Source organism: Crocuta crocuta, unplaced genomic scaffold (assembly GCF_008692635.1).
Source record: "Crocuta crocuta isolate KB4526 unplaced genomic scaffold, BGI_CrCroc_1.0 scaffold266, whole genome shotgun sequence".
In the NCBI taxonomy this organism is placed as follows: Eukaryota; Metazoa; Chordata; class Mammalia; order Carnivora; family Hyaenidae; genus Crocuta; species Crocuta crocuta.
In genome coordinates this window covers 4698199-4713454 of record NW_027531005.1, presented here as the reverse complement: position 1 = coordinate 4713454, position 15256 = coordinate 4698199, and the positions used below count along the sequence as shown (strand labels likewise).

At 52.5% G+C, this 15256-nt stretch overlaps 1 protein-coding gene across 1 annotated transcript in view; it reads right to left on the bottom strand.

Annotated features, from left to right (window-relative positions):
• Window positions 1-2541: 2541 nt before the first annotated feature.
• PODXL (podocalyxin like) overlaps window positions 2542-15256 on the bottom strand; it is a 52855-nt gene continuing 40140 nt past the window's right edge. Inside the window, exons 2-8 of the mRNA XM_077770719.1 lie at window positions 12945-13556; window positions 11394-11842; window positions 11067-11138; window positions 8508-8655; window positions 8216-8277; window positions 7822-7989; window positions 2542-6811 (exon numbers count right to left, since the gene is read on the bottom strand). Of these exons, the coding sequence (XP_077626845.1) occupies window positions 6614-6811; window positions 7822-7989; window positions 8216-8277; window positions 8508-8655; window positions 11067-11138; window positions 11394-11842; window positions 12945-13556 (1709 nt within the window). The 3' untranslated portion in view covers window positions 2542-6613. The remainder of the gene's footprint in view (window positions 6812-7821; window positions 7990-8215; window positions 8278-8507; window positions 8656-11066; window positions 11139-11393; window positions 11843-12944; window positions 13557-15256) is intronic.

Genomic DNA, 15256 nt, shown 5'->3' with positions numbered 1-15256 from the left:
TTGATTTCAGCTCAGGTCATGATCTGACGTTTCTTGTGTTCGAGCCCCACACTGGGCTCCAGGCTGACAGTTCAGAGCCTGCTTGGGATTCTCTCTCTCTGTCTCTCTCTCTCTCTCTCTCCCCCTCCGTCCCCCCTTCCCTCTTTTTTCCCTTCCCCTGATCACTCTGTCTCTCTCAAAACAAACAAACAAAAAAAATAGAGCAAGCTCTTAAAAATACTTAAAAAACAAAAAAAGAAATTAGCTTTTCCTTGGTTGATTCTCCAGAGAATTAACTCAAAAGGCTCAAAATGTGGGACATGACTTGCCCTCTCTCAACACATTTTGTCCTCTGGTGGGAAGATAAGCCAAGAGGGCTTTATGGTGAAGCCTTGACGGCAGCTGCCCACACACCAACAGGAGCTGGCTGTGCCCCCTCTCGAGAGAGCCCCTGCTCCACCAGCAGCAGCCAGCTCCAGCAGGGGGTGGCCATGTGTGCCCACACTCGCATGCTTAGAAAGTCAGCTGTGGAAATGGAGAAAATCTTTTCCTCATTAAGGAGGGCAACATGATTTACTACCGCTGGCCTTCCTGAAGTTAGTCCCTGCTTAGGCTTAAGGACTAGCCACTTAGGTTCCCCCTTTCCTTTAGCATCACATATGCCCCGTGTTTCACCTTTAAGGTCTCGGAAGAAAAGGAAGAGGAGAAATCTGGCTTTCTGTTGCACAGGGAAGATGGGACAGTAGAACACGATGCCTGAAACCTCTATCATTCTTACTCTGAAACTTCTGATGTTCACAGAGGAAACACCACCCCCCCCCCCCCCCAAGCCCTCACCAAGGCAGAGCAAAGGCAGTTACATCCTTTGCAGAAACGTTATTACAGGGAAGAGGGGAAAGCTAGAGGTGCCTGTGCACTGCTGTGCCAATAGGTCTTGGTATTTGGCAAATCCCAAGCAGGGAAATCAGGGCACTTGGCAAGATCTATAGCGCACATAGGTACAGCCGCCCTCTGAAAGCTTGGGCACAGGATGGGTAGCCCAGGGCAGTCACGAGTCCTAGGATTACGTCCAGATCCAGCAGGAACTTCTGTGTGGCACTGGGCACTCTCAAGTCTTCTGCCTCACTTTCTCCATCTTCTAAGTAAATGTTGGCAGCAGATCCTGTTTGCCAGGATCCCACTGATTTTTAAATCTGTAAAATGGCAAGGCCTTTAAAAAATACTATCTCAGTATGTATCACGTGTTAATTATAGTACCAGTCCTATTTTTACTTTTTTCCCTTAGGATTCCCTTAGGATACAGAAGTAAGTGGTTTGGGACCGAGCTGGTAGGATGGGAGGTTAGGGGACGTGTGAGGGGATTGGGGGGGCGTGAGTGACAGAGGCCTAGCGCACTAGAAAGGACTACTGAGTGAGTGCTTCTTGGTTGGCAGGGCCGGGAGCAGGGTGAATGACCTATTCAGGAAGAGAATGGAGCCTCGGAGCCTCAGGTCTAATATGTGGCCAGCGATAAACTGTGAGTCATTCTCTTCTTAGAACAGTGTGCCTCTGGCATGGCCAAGGGGCCTGCTCGAGTTCCTTTCTGTATTCTTGGCCCACTCTTGAAGCTAACCTCAAAATACCCCTTGTCCCAACTCAACACAGAGTGTTAACTGGCTTTCAGAACTCCCCTACAAAAAAGCAAAATCATATCGTAACAGTGTGTTCTAGAAATGTACCTTGTTGCTGGAACCCTGGCATTAATGTGTAAGACTGAAGAGAAACTCAAGGACTCACACTAACCCCTTACATAGCAGTGTCATGTCAGAATCCTTTTGTCACAGTACCTAATTTCTACCTATTGGTAGAGAAGTGCCCATTCCCAAACAAGAAATGTAAAAATGTTTTATAAACTGTAAGATGCTAGGCAAAGAGAAGAGATTGTTGTATAGCAACATGAAAGTGGACCTAGAGTCATCGGTTTACCTTGTGAAGATGGGAGAGTTTTCCCCTTCCAGTGAGGAATGGATAGGTAGAGAATACCACCCCAGGAGAGGGAGAGAATCAGGAGGGGTGTTGAGGGCTTCCTTTCCCAAACTTTCATCTTCACTAACATCTCTATAGACAAGGGACAGGGGAGAGGCTTCTTGGGACAAGTAAACACCCTTTTGTGAGCAGTAACAGGGCCAGGACAGAACTTTTTTTTTTATACTTTTATTTGTTTTGTCTCCATTTGTTTTGTTTCATACCTGACCAGGGCTCAAGGGTCTTTAGTGGTGGGTGATTCATAATTGTATCTGAGGCAGAAGTGGAGGAAAGGAGGAAGGTGGAACATCGATAAAAGTGTGAGTGAAAATTCAGTTCCAATCACTCCAACAACCCAAGATAATCTGGAGAGCCATCGTCACCTCCAGGATCCCCTTCCTTTCTTTGAGCTTCCCCCACTTTCTCTGCATCCCCATCTCGCGGAAGAGCAGAGGGCGCTGCACTCCCCAGAGCGCCTCATATCCTGGGTATTTCAGCGATGAGCCTCACACACAAGGGAAGAACACAAGCCAATCAGTCAAGTCCAACCAACAGGGCTTGAACCAGCTTATACAAAAGCACTTTAATTGACAGTATACAATTTTCCAAAATATACTTTTGTAAGAAAATGGCAATAATAAAGTAGTCTTTACAAACAAGTCTCTCAGTAAATTCCAGTGTACTTTAGACCCCTGTCCATGAAGACACACGCTCCCCCAGTCTCCTGGGCAAACTATTTGACATTCACTAATCACAAAAGACACATCAAATAGTAATTTCCTCCCTTCCACTCAGTATTGGGTTTTCCCCAACCTGAGCCGAGCTGCTAGTGAGTGATGAATATGCCATCGCTTTCCTCTCGCCCCCTCTGCCTTCCCCTAGCCTGTTTCCTTTGAGCCTCAGTCCTACCAGTAGAAGATCCAGATCAGAGCTCATAACTGTGTTGACAGAAAAGCTTACCGTTCATTTAAGTCTGAGACCTAAGTAACTCAGGGGAAGAGAAGGCCAGTGATGTTTCCCACTGCTGTCCTCACATCCTCCCTAGCCTTGCTGCAGGGTAAGATCTGAGAAGGGCATTCGGTGTCATTCTGGTAGCTGTCCTTAATTTCCTGATTCCTTCTAAGGCCCACAGCACTGGTGTTTTAATCCTGTTTCTGTCACTAACCACGTGATTTTGGCCAAGTCACTCTCTCTTTCTGCACTTCGGTGTCTTTTTCTGTAAAAACAAAGGTTGGACTCAGTCTCTAAAAGCGTCTCCCTAGGACTAGAGTGTCACTTTTTTTTTTTTTAATTTTTTTTTTAATGTTTTATTTATTTCTAGGAGAGAGAGAGACAGCGTGAGCAGGGGAGGGTCAGAGAGAGAGAGGGAGTCACAGACTGAAACAGGCTCCAGGCTCTGAGCTGGCAGTCAGCACAGAGCCCGACACGGGGCTTGAACCCACGAACCGCGAGATCATGACCTAAGCGAAAGTCGGACGCTTAACCGACTAAGCCACCCAGGCGCCCCTAGAGTGTCACTTTCTAACCAGTGCATATTGACTCCAAGCCTGTGATAGGCTAGAATTTAGCTGGGGAGGGGGAGTGAGGGTCATATTTAAAAATAAAGATGCCTGATCTGTAAGACAAACTTCGTCATCAGCTTGTCTTATATTTCATTTTTCATTAAAGAAAAAACTTGTCATTTCTAGTGAAATAGACATTTACATTCCTGTTTCAGAGGGGGGGAGCTAAAAGCCACCTCACTTAACAAATGTTTTTACAATGTGTATTCACTTAAAGCAGTGCACGGTGGATTAACGTGTGGCTGATGTATTTACATTATCAAGACGTATAGCTGTATCAGCCTGGACTCATTCTTCCAAGTTTCTCCAGTATCTTGTCAAAAAGGTTACAGCTCAGAAGTGGTTTAAATAAACTTCCTGCCTGCTTTCCTTATCAAGAGGGGGCAAAAGAATCTGGCACCTAGACTAGATTCAACCCGTATTCTGTCCTGCGATGCAGAGCCTGCTCTGTACCTCCTCCAGGAGCATCGCCCCTCCCCGTTCGCAGGGGAGCGCGCATCCGGCTCGGTTCCATCCAGTCATCAGCCATGGCTTCTGGCCTTTTACACACCTTAGGGAAACCAATCTGCCACTGACGTAAAGTTTATCACCTCTCTGGTGCAGCCTGTTGAAAGTCATGCTGAGTTCCTGCTGTTCTCTCTTCTCAGCCCCAGCATCTGACTTACCAGACAGCATTTAGAACCCAGTGTAGATGTGGGAGAAAGAGGAGCTTTGCACATGCGTGGCTGTATGGCCCTTGACCTAGAGGTCTAGTGGCAAGAGCAAGCCCAGGCAAGGTACTGGATTCTGAAGTTGCCCTAAAAGGCCAATGTAACCCAGTCTGAATGCACCAAAAAGGAGCCTGTGAACCAGCCCAAAGCCTCCCAAGGCTCCTCTTGGACAGAAAAGAAACATAGTCATTCCTCTTGCCCAAGTATAATTTTCACTCTAGTCCTTGCCGGACATCATCTCTCTCCCTAAGAGGCCTTGGGGGTTATAGCCTTTGCTCTATTTGTGGAGGCAAAGTTGCGGTCTCTTGTCTGAAGGCCTGGCTGGTAAAATGTGACCCAGAATCAGCAAAGGAGCAGTAATCCAGTCTGGCCTCTTCCACAGAAACCCGCTGGGTGGAAAGAACCAAATGCTGGGCAGGAAGGAAGCGAACAGATCTCTTCTCAGTGTAACAAGATTTCTTCTGGTCTTTCCCCAAACAAGCATTGTTCTCCATCCTGCCAACTGCCAAATGCTGGAGGATCAGTGCAAATGCTTTTGGTTCCTTGTTAGCATCTCTCCAGCTCTTAGAAACTTGCTGGAGGCCCTACTTGAACCCCTGGCATTTCTTTTCCCCTAAGATATCAAAGGCCAAAGGCTATGCCAGGGAAGGACAGAGATCTTCCCTCACTAAGCTCCTTGAAAAAAAAAAAAAAAAAAGCTATCCTAAAGCAGACCATCAGGACCATCAGAGCCTGGGCCTCCAGGCTCTGAGGTTCTGGCCTATGCTCTGAAAATTACCACTTTCACTCTCTGAAGCAGTTCTGCTAATCTTCCTAGTTGGTGTCAGGAAGTCATACCCAGAAACGAGAGACAGCGGGCAAAGTTCCGCATGGGCTTCCCTCTTCCCAGAAAACCAGATTAAACCTCCCTCTGCCCAGTCCTCAGGTGCCTTCTGCTTGGGAGCTGACCGCTGAGCTCCCTCTAAACCCCTCCTCCATGGTGCTGCTTCCCTGAGATGCCACCAGAAACCGCAGAACTGGGTAGCCCTGCTAAGGGCAGAGAAGGGGACATGGCCAGGCCCAGCTCAGTGCCAGAACAGCGAGAGGTCACCGGGAACCCCATAGCCCTCCCCCCCCAAGCTGCCCCTGTGCACCTTAAGATGCATCACACTTTCTAGGCCTTTCTTGCCCTATGGCACAGGAGAACCAGAAATCAGGGAGAATGGTTAATTGTAAAGTCTCCCAACGGCTGGAGCTTTGGCTTTGGGCAGTAGGAGGCTGGACTAAAACACAAACAAATACAACAAAACTCTCAGCAACTTGTAAAAGTCCCTGAGTTTCCTATGGAACCGAGAGTAAAGCCTATCGTTCCTGTCAATCGATTGTCTATGAAGACACCTCTCTGTGGACTGGGCCCCGGGAAAGTCTGCCCCCAGCTATCGTTCTTGCCAGGTCTCAGATGGATTCCCCAGCGTGGGTCCTAACCCCACTGGCTGAGCACTGAACGACAAAATAGAAGCACTTGGCCTGCATAGCTACTGCAGACTCTAGTTCCCGGTGGGAGTAGGAAGCCAAGCAAGTTCCCAGGAGCCCCTTCAAAGAGTGCCCTGGGCGCTGGGCCAGGACCCATCTTCACCTGCAGGTGCATCCCTGAAGCAGACCTCGCTCACATGGGAGTCTGGTGCGGGTGGAGTCCCACTCGAATGCAAGGAAGCCAGAATCCAGGACAAGGGGTTCAAAGTCATGAATGACCTGTGTGAGTCCCAGGGGCCCTTGGGACAGGGTGGGGAGGCGGGCAAAAAGGGGACGGGAACACTGGGAGGCGAGGCTGGGGGACAGGAGATAGACAGCTTGGACCCGTACTTTCAAGGAACCAGGTCATCCCAAGGCAGGATCTGGCGCTGCTGTCCCTTCTGTCCCACTGGGGGAGGATCGGAGGGGAGGGCGCAGGGTGGTGGCAGCGGTGGGGCGGGGTGGCAGCACACTCCAGACCAGGAGAGGGAATATGGGGTCATCCTGTCACCAGGGACTGTGTGAGCTGGACCTTACACCCCCGGTCAGGCCTCAGTCCCCTCGTATGTGAGGTGAAGGGATCCTACTGGATGGTCATGTCGGGGAGCTCCCGCTCACCTTCCAGCGGTCCTGAGCTCAGGCACTAGTGGGTTATCTTACAAGACGAATCTAGACAGAATGCGACTTGTTCAGTCTGAAAAGGGGAAATTAAGGCCCTGTGGGGTAGGGAGGAGGGAGCCTTCAAGTCTCCTTCCCTCACCAGTCTCTCCCTCAGCTGGGAAGGACTTTCCTCCCCTGTCCGAATGGCACTTGAGGTGGCTCAGTCTGGAGCGCTGTGGCACTGTCGGGGGCCACCTGCAGACCTGATTAGAGGTGCGTGTCTTCCTCCTCGTCCAGGTCATCCTTGGTCAGGTTGTCCAGGGGGACGATCCAGCTGTCCCCCAGCTCCCCATTAAGGTTGACCACCTTTTTCTCCTGCATCTCTGAGGAGGTCTCCATCACTTCCAGTGTGGGGTTGTCATGGTAACCATTCTCCACGGTCTGCAGCTCCTCCGTGAGTCGTTGCTAGGACAGGGACGATGACCCAAGAAGAAAGGGCAATGTTTAAGGGCCTGCAGCCTTCCTGTTACACATGTAGCCCCACAATCTAGGAGCCCCTGGTTGGGCTAATGTGCACATTAAGTGCTCCCGGAGGTCATCGTGGCTACCGGCCTTGCCCAGAACCCTAGAATTCCCAGCTCACTTGACCTTTCCCCTACTGGCAAATCCATGAAGTCCGCGGAAACAGACTCTGAGTCCTCTGATCTCTCTCCTCCATTCCTTCCCTCCAAACCTTACTGTCCAGGCATCTGCCTCACTCCACCCGCTGTACTGAATCAGGAAGGACTGGAATTGACTTTCATCAGGCCGGGTGACCCAGGACCCCTCCAAGGCCGAGCAAGATGGGTACGGCATGACCTACAGCTGTCTCGGCTGCAGACAGGAGCCACCTGGAGACCGCACTCTCCTCTCGGCTTTGGCCGAGACACAACCTGGGTCACACAGTCGAGTCACCTAGGAAGCTCTGAACATTCAGATTCAGATTGTTTCAACTGGCGTGTGAGGAGGTGGGTATGGGAATTTCTCTACCTGTCCCCACAGCGTGCCGCCAGGGGTGAGGATGACGTGTCCAGATGGGCCAGTCAGGACGGGAATTGAGGAAGGTGGGTAAAACACGCGGTCAGACATGTATGGCAAGGTCCCTTATTTCAGGGAACCCTCAGAGCAGCTCCGCGGGGTGAACATTCTCCCCACGTGCAGATGAGAAACCGGGACCAGGGCGTACCCGCGGCCACGCGGGTGACAGGAGGCCAAGCTAGGGCTTTACCCCAAGTCTGACTCCACAGCCCACGATCTTCCCTTCCCCTCCGTGGAACTCTCCAGCTCCCCCGTAACTTCGCAGTTCCTGTAAGGGGCGGTCACTGCCTGTCAGAAGGGGTCCACGGCCCCCTCACTCTCCTCGAATATGGGGGTGATGGGGTGAAGGCATCTGGTGAAGCGGCCCGTTTCCCTGGCGAGGGGGGCGAAGCCCTCACCTGGTCTTTCCTCTGGGAGAGGCGCTGGTGGCAGCAGCCGTAGAGGGCGGCGACCAGGAGCAGGAAGGAGGCCATGCAGACGATGGTGATGATGAGGGGCATGCTGAACCGGTCCTCCGTCTCTTCGGGCGGCCCTTGGTCCCCAAGCCTCATGTTACTGATACCCGCCTGCCAGGAAGGAGGAGGTTACGTGGCAGAAAACGGAACGTAGGTCGCTCACGATCAGTTACGAGCCCTTCTGCTTGGCATCTGCTGGGGGACTGATTCTGTCACCCGACCGTCCCGTCTAATCGTCCCTGCGAGGCTCCTCTACGATGAGAAGCGCTGCAGAGCAGAGTAACTGTGGACTTCGGGAACTGAGCCTCAGCCCCGCACACGGGAGGGGCCCGCTTACCTCTTTCAGCTCGTCCCATTTGTCTTTCAGCGATTCATACACGTCCGTGGGCCGGAGGCTTGCTGTGGGGAGGAGAGGCGTTGCTAGTGGTGCAGCTCACAGTGACCTGAGCGGGACGGACATGCCCCCCAAGAGGACGTGCCGTACCCCAGCCTCCTGAGTGCAGTCTCTCTCGGAGTGACCCTTCCTAGGGAACTGGGGAAGCACCAGCCCTCCTCGTGGCTCCTGAGCCGTCAGCCCCTGCCCTATGCCCACCCCCCGTAGGCCTTGGCGCCCCCTCCCCTCAACTCACTCTGGATAGTGATTCCTTTGATCGCCACCGCCTGGACCTCTGGAATAGGTGCCAGCTGTATGTGGCACTCATCTTGAGCTGGGTTGAAGGTGGCTTTTGCTGCTCTGCACAGCAGTCTGACCAGTTTGTCATCCGAGAAGTTCTTCGCCTGACATGGGGAGACAAGGGATTCCTCAGGGATCAGAACAGCAGCCCAGGCTTTGCAGGGAGCCCATCAGACCCAAGGTCAGGAGAAGGCTGTTGCCTGGTGTGAACCCACTTCTCTCTTTCCTCAACTGGGGCCACTCCCAGGCCTGGAAGATGTCACAGGTTAGGTGCCGAGCTGGGCCAGTCCCTGCCTTCTCGGACTCCTGCGCATCTCTTCCCGGGTCCCCTCTCCCCGTTTATCGTGTCTATGGCTGAACAATACCTTTCACCCAACGGCCCTCTTTTCTCCCTTCAGGGGTCACCAGAGGTCACGACCTAATGCCCTTAGCATCTCCCCAGAAGGGCCTGTGGAAGCCCTTCCCAGCAACCACTGCCACCCCCTCCCCAGCCCCACCCCCAGGCTCTCTCAACCTTCCAGATGTTGACGCCCAGTTCAAAGACCCCAGGGGGGAAGCCCCAGCTCTCAGCCCAAGGATATCTATCCCAAACTGGAAACACGCACACCCTTCCCTAAACTAAGATGCTGACCACAAAGCCATAAACAACAGGCTGACGGAAAAAGGCAAGGCCGTCACTGAACAGGGCATTGTGGGTGATCTTGAAGATGCACATGGGGACATCTTGGAAGGGGGTCTTCTGTACCGCTAAAGAGACAGAGTATGGCTGACATGGCTTTAGCGCTGAGAGTGAGGAAGAAAAGCGTGGACAGCTTTTACCAGGTCCGGCCATGTCACCTAGAGGCACAAGCTCGTGTTTCTCTGACCTGATTGTGGAATAAGGTACAGAGATAGATGAAGTAAAGGACTGGTGGTGTGGCTCACCTCAGGACCCCCACAAACCATCCTTAGGTTTCTACCTGGGATTTTCTAGGCTTCCCAATTCCTCAGCCTCACACGAGGCAGAGATACGGGACTTCCAACCCTCCTTTTACAGCACACTGGGGGGAAAAATGCTTCTCCCAACCAAGCACACAACCTGGCAAGTTTCAGTGAAAAAGAGGGCCTGAGAATGGCTGGGCATGCGTCAGTGGGATTCTTGAGCCTTGTCCAATAAGCCCAAGGCCAGGGCAGCACCGTTCCCTTTAAAACTCTGGTCTTGGGGCGCCTGGGTGGCTCAGTCGGTTAAGCGTCCGACTTCGGCCCAGGTCATGATCTCACGGTTCGTGGGTTCAAGCCCCGCATCAGGCTCTGTGCTGACAGCCAGTTCAGGGCCTGGAGCCTGTTTCAGATTCTTTCTCCCTCTCTGTGACCCTCCCCTGTTTATGCTGTCTCTCTCTCTCTCTCAGAAATAAATAAAACATTAAAAAATAATAATAAAACTCTGATCTAAATGCATGCTTTTGTAAAATTCACTTGGAAAATCCCAGCAAACGAACACCCAAAGGAAAAACAACCGTTTAAAAAAAAAAATACAGGTGGTATTAAAATGTTGTAAACCCACATTTGCCGTCCTTTAGAAAGCCAGTCTTGGGGCGCCTGGGTGGCTCAGTTGGTTAGGTGTCCGACTTCGGCTCAGGTCATGATCTCACAGTTTGTGGGTTCAAGCTCCGCGTCGGGCTCTGTGCTGACAGCTAGCTCAGAGCCTGGAACCTGTTTCGGATTCTGTGTCTCCCTCTCTCTCTGACCCTCCCCTGCTCACGCGGTCTCTCTCTCTCAGAAATAAATAAAACATCGCGGGGGAAAAAAAAAAAAAAAGCCAGTCTTAATTCCGTTCTACTTTCTAGGGGGTGTTTGCAAAAAGTCACTGACCAGGAGGGGGCAGCCGTGAGCCACTCATCAGCTGCACTCACAGGTGCCAGCAGAAGGGAGCAGCAACCTGGGCAAATCGGACACGCCCTTTCCGGAAAATGGAGCGACAGGCAGGCTGACACCCCCACCTCAGGACACACATACCACCCTGAGTGCTGGCAGTCGCTCCCCACTGCTTAGGAACTGACTCCTCAGGCTAGAAGGAGATTATCTCCATGCTGTTCATCCACTGAGGCCGTCAGATGGACCAGCAAATATAAAACCAGACTATTAGAGCCGGAAAAGTTAGGCAGACTGAGTCTCTCATTTTCAACCGAAGCCTCTGAAGACCAAAGAGATCAATTTAACTAAATCACAATCTGAACAAGAGGCAAACAGGAAGTAGGACTAAGGTCTCCAGACTCTGAGAACGTGAACAATTACACAGCGCCAAGCCCAGGAGACTGGGGTACTTCTGGCCCGGCAGCAGCCCCATGGACTTGACTGAGAGGAGTCTGAACTTCACTTTGTCCCCCCGTAAGCTGGAAGGGGCCACTTCCCACCAGGAAAAAAACAAGGGCAGGAAAATGAACACCCCACTCCCTTCTAGCTTCCCTAACCCTGCTGCTAAACTGCAGTTAGGGGGTGTAGTTGGGGGCAGAGCCTGGATTAGCAGGGTACTCACACAGGGGCTGGTCTTCGTGAAGTTCAAAATGAGCATCTTCTCAGTTGGATTCTCGGGATGTCCGCACTGTATCTAGAAGAAGCCACTGAGATTCAGATTCAGGCTCAGCCTGGCAGGGTCTCATCACTAACTGCTCCCTCCCCCTGGCTGGGACGGCCAAGTTACAGAGCCGGGTGCGTCCCTGGCTGTCCAGCTGTCTGGCAAAGCAAGGGAGAGAGGGGGGAGTGGCTGACTGCCTCTCACAGGCCTCGCCAGCGGCCCTGGTAGGGAAGGAAGATGAGAAGCACCTCTTAGAGCCCCCTTCCATCTGAGTCTGGTCTCTCTTACCCGTTCCACTGGCAGTGCCCCATCATTCCTAGGAGTCGAGGAAGGAGAAGACCTGCTGGAGTCGTGGCGGGTAGCTGGAGCCAAGTGAGTGCTGAACCCTCCAGGTCCCGTGACAGGAGATGTGGCCACAGGTCCCAAGGAAGGGCCTGCAGGCAGCAGAGCCTCCGACGAAGAGGTCCCAGGGATGGAGGAAGGGGTCCCAGGGACAGAGGAACGGGTCCCAGGGACGGAGGAACGGGTCCCAGGGACGGAGGCAGGGGTCCCAGCGACGGAGGCAGGGGCCCCAGCGACGGAGGCAGGGGCCCCAGCGACGGAGGCAGGGGTCCCAGTGACGGAGGCAGGGGTCCCAGTGACGGAGGCAGGGGTCCCAGCGACGGAGGCAGGGGTCCCAGGGGCAGCTGGCACCTTGCTTGAATACTGCTGATTTCCTTGTGAGGTCACCAACGATGCTGTAATTGGGAAAGCAAAAGCTATGAGAAAAGATGAGCAGGAGGCGCCTGGCTGGTTCAGTCCAAGACTGTGCAACTCTCGATTGCAGGGTAGTGAGTTTGAGTCCCACGTTGAGTATAGAGGATAGTCTTTCTTGTTCTTAGCTCCCTAAGGTTCTCTGATCTCTCCCACCCAGACTACAAGCTGCAGTAATAAGCAAGGCCATGAGGAAGATGAGGGAAACACATGAAGTCAATTCCTATAACCTATTCCAGGACGGGTAGACTGGATGAGCCAGTGTGAGGCCCAATAAAAGCAGTCACAATGGCAAACACATCAGCCATGAGAGCTAATGCTAACTGAGCACTACTTACACCATCGGAAGCACTGTCCTAAGTGCTTCCAAGTTACTTTCTTAGTTAATCCTCACCATACCCCTACGAAGAAGGTGCCCTAATTAACCTATTATATAAATAAGGAAACTGAGGGGCACCTGGGTGTCTCAGTTGGTAAAGTGTCCAACTTCAGCTCAGGTCATGATCTCAGGGCTCGTGGGTTCAAGCCCCACATCGGGCTCTGTGCTGACAGCTCAGAGCCTGGAGCCTGCTTCAGATTCTACGTCTTGCTCTCTCTCTGCCCCTCCCCTGCTCACACTCTATCCCCTTCCCTCAAAAATAAACTTTTTTTTTAAATGTAGGGGTGCCTCGGTGGCTCAGTCAGTTGGGCACCCAACTCTTGATTTTGGCTCTGGTCATTATCTTGCCGTTTTGTGCTTTAAAGCCCCAAATGACCTGAGCTTAACCAACAGTCTCCCAGGCACCGCTGCTCTGGAATACTTTTAATGCTCCACCCCTGCAATCACCCAAGTCTTACCCATGAATAGACCGTTGGCTTGCTTATGCACTCAACCAAGCAGGCCAAAACACCAAGCTCTCATCAGAATAACACAGCACTGTTGGCCTCTGCACGGCCCCGAAAGGGGACCCCGGGCCTGAATGAAGGCGGGGGTGTCACAGCGTGTAACCCTTAGCGTGAACTCTGTCCTCCAGCTGAGCAACTGTAGAGAACATAAGCATTCAGAAGTTCCTTCTTGCTTGGGGAGAAAAAAAGCGCATAACTTACCTGGCACGGTAGGCGCCCCCTGTAATGTGGAGCCGGGACTCTGACTGGTGCGTACACTACTTGAAGCTGTAGTGCTTTTGTCTGGTTCCTCAGGAGAGCTACCTGAGGGATTCGAAACAGCCGTTGCAGGGGGCTGCTGAGGACTTGCTGGGGCGGCCGTGGAAGGAGTGTGTGCGGTGCTGGCAGAGCTCATCAGTGGAGGCACTGTCTTCGGCGTCATGCCTTGAATGTTCACGTGGTCGGTGGAAACACTGGGGCCACTCTGGGCTCCGGACCCGGCTGGCTGGCTGTGTGTGGTGTCGGGCTTCGTGGGCTTTAGGGTGGGTGGAGGTGTAGGCTGGCTTGAATCTTGAGTCTCTGGGCGATGAGTTGTGTGGGCCTCAGTCACTTTGACAGTGGTCGTGACAGCTTTGTTTTTCTGAGCTGGGTTTGAAGACGAGGCACTGGGTGACTTGCTGGTTGCGTCCAATGTGAGGACTGACGGCTCCGTTTCCTGAGTGAGTTTTGGGACCGTGTTTGCCAGGGGCGGGCTTATCTGCGTTCCATCACTGTTTTCGGCATCAGGCTGGACTGAGTTTGCGACATTCGCTGAGCCAGCATCGTTCAAGTCGGCTGGTTAAAAGACAACACAGAAACGAGTCAGAGCATCAGCTGCAAGTGTTTCTCTGCACATTTCCCAGCTCTTCCTGGGGACCCAGAGGCCTTGCCGTCATCCCGGCCATTTGCCTTGGCTAAAGGCCTGGGTCTTCGATGTACCCACACTCACTGAAGTTCAAGAAACCACTAAGTACCATAAGAGTGAAGCAGAGGAAGCCCCGGGAAATTCCGCAGAAAAGAAAGACCGAGCCACATAATGGCCCCGCACGGGAAGCCCGCCGTGAGCCTGTGCACTTGCCCCTCCCGTTTCCCCTGTGCCAGGCGGCCAGGGTCCCCCCTGCCTCCTCTCCCCAGCTCCCAGGCACACGAGCCTCCGTAAGACTCAGCAGACTCATGCCTACCAACCTGCCTTGTTGTGGGCATGGCGAGAAAGAGCTGCCTCTGCTCTCATGGAAGTATAATCTAGAAGGAGAAACTGGCAATAGGGACATTACACAAATGGCCATCAAAGTACAATTGTGAGACGTACAAGGAATACGAGTACGAAGCGTCTGACTCTGTTCTGCAAGGGAGCTTACCCTTGCCGGGGGGTCAGGGAGGAAAGGCCTTGGGAATTTTCCTCTTCTGTTTAATGTATTATTCATTAATATGGAACTGTGGAGTGTGGACCCCAGACCACACTGGTGAAGAAGACACACATAACCCATACCCTCAGGGACCTTACATTCTGGTATCAAGACCGAAATTAACAATAAACAAGTGGACAGAACAAACACAAAATTCTGGGGGCGCCTGGGTGGCTCAGTCGGTTAAGCATCCAACTCTTGGTTTCGGCTCAGGTCGTGATCTCATGGTTTGTGAGTTCGAGGCCCACCTTGTGCTCTGCGCTGATGGTGTAGCCTGCCTGGGATTCTATTTCCCTCTCTCTGCCCCTCCCCTGGTCTCTCACAGTAAGTTTTTTTTAAATATCAAATTCTGGAGACTCTATGGAAGAAACGAGCGAGGAAATGATGCAGAGAACAGGGATGGGGGCTGTTCAGGTAGAGAAGTGAGGAGGGGGCACTTGGTCTGCTCAGGGGGTAGAGTGAGCGACTCTGGATCTGGGGGTTGTGGACTCGAGTGCCACACTGGGTATAAAGATTCCTTAAAAAAAGAGAGAGGTGAGAAAAGCCATCTCAGATGCTCATTCTGCTAAGACTTGAAGGATAAGGAGAAAACTGTGTGGAGAACAGGAGGCAGAAGAAGAACAGAACCGGCAAAGCCCCCAGAGCAGGGATGAAACGTAAGAGGAGACGAGCGTGAGTGGGGGGTTTGAGTCAGGGGGTCAGGGAGTGGGGTCCAGAAAGCAGGGCCTTACAGGGGCACCTAGGTGGCTCAGTCGGTTGGGCGTCCGACTCCAGCTCAGGTCTTGTGGGTTCAAGCCCCACATCAAGCTCTGTGCTGATAGCTAGCTCGGAGCCTGGAGCCTGGAGCCTGCTTTGGATTCTGTGTCTCCCTCTCTCTCTACCCCTCCCCAACTCGTGCCTTTTCTCTCTCGTTCTCCTCTCTTTCTTTCTCTGAATAAACATTGAAAATGTAAACAGGGGCGCCTGGGTGGCTCAGTCGGTTGGATGTCCGGCTTCGGCTCAGGTCATGATCTCGTGATTTGTGGGTTCAAGCCCCATGTCAGGTTCTGTGCTGACACTTCAGAGCTTGGAGCCTGTCTTCAGATTCTG